At 40.9% G+C, this 5,000-nt stretch overlaps 1 protein-coding gene across 1 annotated transcript in view; it reads left to right on the top strand.

Annotated features, from left to right (window-relative positions):
- Window positions 1-1,216: 1,216 nt before the first annotated feature.
- Window positions 1,217-5,000, top strand: part of LOC131343234 (ras-related protein Rab-14-like) — an 8,025-nt gene continuing 4,241 nt past the window's right edge. The window contains exons 1-5 of the mRNA XM_058374746.1: window positions 1,217-1,356; window positions 2,085-2,143; window positions 2,239-2,292; window positions 4,420-4,597; window positions 4,740-4,806. Of these exons, the coding sequence (XP_058230729.1) occupies window positions 2,092-2,143; window positions 2,239-2,292; window positions 4,420-4,597; window positions 4,740-4,806 (351 nt within the window). The 5' untranslated portion in view covers window positions 1,217-1,356; window positions 2,085-2,091. The remainder of the gene's footprint in view (window positions 1,357-2,084; window positions 2,144-2,238; window positions 2,293-4,419; window positions 4,598-4,739; window positions 4,807-5,000) is intronic.

The following is a 5,000-nucleotide window of genomic DNA, read 5'->3' on the forward strand; positions in this document are numbered from 1 at the left end:
CCACTGTGTGTCAATCAGTTCTTACAAGGCAGAGCTTCATTTAGAACTAAAAAAACAAGAGTTATTAGAGAATTATATTTTACCCCCTTCTCAGCCAAAACAAATAAAACATGTACAAATAAAACAAAACTTGTATATCAGCAGGGTTCCCAAGTCCTCCTGAATCCTTTTCCCATACAGTTTAATTAAATCTGTCTGACATATTTTCTGCTAACGTTTTTAATTTTCTAAAAAACCAAGCTGACCCTAGGCTATTGAAAAAGTGCATGCAGTATCTTCTTAGATATGTTTAATGTACAAAGATGAAATTTGCTATGCTTTTTATTTGACAAAATTGAAAACTTGATATTAAGTCAGTTTTCTAATTAATACTTTCGAGGAAGAAATATAGTCTACCAAATGTAGGCTCTGAAAATGGCCTTAAAGGTGCGTGTGTGTGTGTGTGTGTGTGTGTGTGTGTATTTGGGGGGTCTTTGTTTAATAAAACCAAAGAAAGTCTCGAGCCACTGCTTCGCAACTAGACATTAAAATTAAGTAGTCCTTTGATTTCACATGGCTACAAAACAGCAAAATTTCCAAATATAGTCAGTAGAGTGCACTCTACTGAATTATACCTAATATCTTTCTCTCTCTCTGTCTGTCTTTCTCTGTTGACCTATAAGTCCCACTCCAGAGCTCCCTGTGTTCTGAGTTTCCAGTGTGACCACTTCTTCTTTCCGGACCTGCCTGATCCATCCACCCCTGGTCGGAGTCTCGTCGCTTGGTGGTGCCCATTAATGCTGTGGATGGATCTGTGTGGACAGCCTGTGACCAGGAGACAGCTGTGGACAGAACCATTTGAAGACTATCACACCGTCACAGATCTGCCAGCTTGCGACAGCAAGGAATTAGACTCAGAGGCTACACTGACCTATTAGATCCTCATGATCCCTTGGTTGCTGTTGTAGAAAGGACATTATTTACTGTCCACTACTGTGTCACTCAAATGAGGATGAGTCACGCATATCATAAAATAGTTACTTAACTTTAAACTTTATAACTTGTTTTTCCTCTTCTCTGTTTCTATGCTCCTGTAAAGCTGCTTTGAGACAATGTGCATTGTTAAAAGCGCTATACAAATGAATCGAATCGAATCGAATATTACGTTTCACACTATGCGCCATATTCAATTTGAAGCTAATCAGACTTGAGCTAAATAAACCTCGAGACTTCCGCGTTCGGCCTCGGCGCTCCCCGCCGTGTCCACTAGAGGGCGTCGGAGTCAGTGTTTTGATAGACGTGTAGGAAGAAGGTGGACGCCAGCCGTGCGCGAAATCTGCTCAGGTCTACAGGAGCCGGTTGAATTTATATTTTACGGTGAGATTGTTTAGTCTGGCGTTGTCACGAATTGAAAGCTCTTAAAGTGCTCTCGTGGTCGGTGTATCCGCTTGGCTTTTAGTGCAGCATCTTTGTGTTTCGCTGTTTTCCCCCCCTAAGCTCTGTGTGACGCTAGGCTAAGGAAGCTGAGCTAAGCTAAGACGTCGAAAAAATACCCGACTTGGCGATTCTTTATATTATGGGACAAATAGGCCAGATGTTGTGCTTAGTTTGAGCTGAAACCCTGACCTGCTCTGTGATCCAGCTCACCCGGGTCTTGTCATGACACTCGCCGATATAGTGAAAGAGAATCAATCGTTGTTAGCCAGATAGGTAGATATGGATGCTATGCTAACTAACTAGCTAACTAACGGCTATTTAATTTCATCGTAGCACCGGCCTGCATCACTCTCCTAGCCACTTAGCACGGGGATTTGTTTACCTGCATGACTAGTTAATAAATAATAAGTTGCATGACATTAGGCAGCATAATCTTCGTGAGACATACAAGTCGTCTTTTGATAGATAACGGAGTTGATAATGATATTAATTCTATTAGCTGGGTCTAGCTTGTTAGCTGGCTAGGCGTTAGCCAGGTTAATGCCAAGACAATAGTTTGTCAGGTGACTAGCCTTCGGTTCAGCATCAGCAAACGACTAATTTAACACACTTAGTGCTTTTTAGTTTATTTTGTCCACTGTATCATTACAATTTCTCTCTTTCCTCAGAACCAAAATGACGACTGCACCATATAATTATTCCTATATCTTCAAATATATCATTATTGGTAAGTCACCTCTTTGCTAATGCACATTTTTTGGGGGGAGGGGGATTTTTCAGCTTTCAGATATTTACTGAGTGTTTTTGTGTTTATTTTTCCAGGTGATATGGGGGTTGGAAAGTCTTGTTTGCTTCACCAGTTTACAGAAAAGAAATGTAAGTACTGGTACCCACAGTATATTGCGAAATGTTTTGGGACACCCCTTCAAATCATTGAATTCAGGGGTTGGGTTTGGCCCCTTAGTTCCAGTGAAATGAACTCTTAATACTTCAGCATACCAAGACATTTTGGACAATTTCATGCTCCCAGCTTTGTGGGAACAGTTTGGGGATGACCCCTTCCTGTTCCAACATGACTGTGCACAAAGCAAGGCCCATAAAGACATGGATGAGAGAGTTTGGTGTGGAGGAACTTGACTGAGTCCTGACCTCAACCTGATAGAACACCTGATAGGTGTGAGCAAAGACTATGAGCCAGGCCAAAACTGGGACATCTGCCTTTACATGCACATGAATGTAATATGGAGTTGTCCCGCCCTTTGCAGCTATAACAGCTTCAACTCTTCTGGGAAGGCTTTCCACAAGGTTTAGGAGAGTGTTTATGGGAATTTTTGACCATTCCTCTAGAAGCTCATTTGTGAGGTCAGGAACTGATGTTGGACGAGAAGGTCTGGCTCACAGTCTCTGCTCTAATTCATCCCAAAGGTGTTCTTTCGGGTTGAGGTCAGGCCTCTGTGAAGTTCCTCTGCACCAAACTCACTCATCCATGTCTTTATAGACCTTGCCTTGTCCACTGGTGTACAGTCATGTTGGAACAGGAAGGGGTCATCTCCAAACTGTTCCCACAAAGTTGGGAGCATGAAATTGTCCAAAATGTCTTGGTATGCTGAAGCATTACAAGTTCCTTTCACTGGAACTAAGGGGCCAAGAACCAACCCCTGAATATAATGAACTTTTGGCAATATAGTGTATTTAAGCTAAACTTGCCGAGAGATGATGAATTTAAGGAGAGATGGTGCAGGGAATCGTGTGTAAGCGCCATTCTTGCTCAAATCCTTTGGGTTGAAATCTGGTCTCTGTAAAGGCCAGAGCATATAATTTACATAATTTTCTTCCGCATCAAAGTACCCTAGCATAGGATACCACTCTCATCAGGATAGAAATATTACACTGTATCAAGAAGAAGATGATGATGATCAGTCAGAAGAGCTTTGTATTGATTTGACCCATTTAGATATTCAGACCTGTTCCTCATGAGCCCCACTTCCCTGTTTCTTTTTTTTCTCGTCATCTCTAGCAAAGTGAAAAAAAATCAGCCTGTGTAACCATTGTCAATTATTATCTGGGGAAAAATCATTGAAAAGTGAGAAACATAAGTTATATACATTTTCCTTATAATATATATAGCCTTGTCTAAGGCTCCCGCATAACAAGCAGTGTTTTGAATCACTGCCCAATTACAATTGCTATTAAAATTAAGCAGAACTGTAGGCCTATAATGCTTGGGTTTTTTATTTTTGGGGCAAAGTGTTTGATACACATGTTACTAGTGGCTCATCTGCCATTTTATTATTATTTATTTATTTTTGGGTGGATCTGTTGTTAAAATACTGAAACCTGTGAAGGTTGGCAGGCACAAAACCATCATTTAAAGCTTTATTTTTTAATATTTTCCATCTCACATTTCTTGCAGTTCCTTCCACATGATCCTACACTTTAAATATCGGCATTGGGAGGATTCTGTATTTTTTCTTTATGATGATGATAAAGTTATATTTAATTTATCTGTGATTTCACTGAGAATAAATGAACAGACAAATTACCGTCCATCACGTCTGCACGGCATTGGTAATTTCTGAAGGGTTGTTTCCCTTTACTAAGAAAAGAACAGACAAGCGACTGTCTTAACTCTGTCATAATGGAAGTTCGAGGGCAGGTGTTGAGTTCAGCTAATAAACAGCCAGTGTAACCAACATTAAAGGTCTTGCAATGAGTCAAACCTAACAAACTTTCCAATGCTGGAGTGAGACTGTAAACAAGAAGTCCAGTTAGGGTTTTGTGCTCTTTGTGTACACAAATACATAAAGAAAAACCTTTCGATGCAACTTTTCAGTGCTGGTGAATTCTTAAATATAATAGTTGACTTTTCTTCTGTAAGGCAGATGTTTGTTAGTGTGCTTGTCCTCATGCGTTATCGTTTCTATAATAGCTGTGTATTCAGAGACAGGAGTCTCCAGTGTCATGTGTAGTGCATGAAGCATTGTTTGTTCTTGTCTGAATCAGTCATGGCGGACTGCCCTCACACGATCGGGGTGGAGTTTGGCACACGGATAATCGAGGTGAGCGGGCAGAAGGTGAAGCTGCAGATCTGGGACACGGCGGGTCAGGAGCGATTCCGCGCAGTCACTCGCAGCTACTACAGAGGAGCCGCCGGGGCTCTCATGGTGTACGACATCACCAGGTAGAGTGGATCACGTTCTGTAAAGCATTAATGAGAGAGCTCATCCCGACACTAGAGGTTTTGAACCCAAAATGAACCTATATGGATGGATTTTACAATTAATAACCTTTTGTTTAAGGCTTAAAGTGGTGTGTTTTTGCAGGCGAAGCACGTACAACCACCTGAGCAGCTGGCTGACTGACGCGAGGAATCTCACCAACCCGAATACAGTAAGTCTGCGAGATCCAGTGCAAGGTCACAGTTCTTAGTTGTAGTAATATCTCTTATGATGCAGGTGATGTCATTTGAGATTAATCAATTAAATACAATTTTTGCATAAATTATAAGGAAAAAGAAAAAAAAAATCGGCTAATTAACAACTAATCAGATGTGACAGTGAACTGTACAGCACTGATGATATTTC

This window comes from Hemibagrus wyckioides, linkage group LG22 (assembly GCF_019097595.1).
Source record: "Hemibagrus wyckioides isolate EC202008001 linkage group LG22, SWU_Hwy_1.0, whole genome shotgun sequence".
Lineage (NCBI taxonomy): Eukaryota > Metazoa > Chordata > Actinopteri > Siluriformes > Bagridae > Hemibagrus > Hemibagrus wyckioides.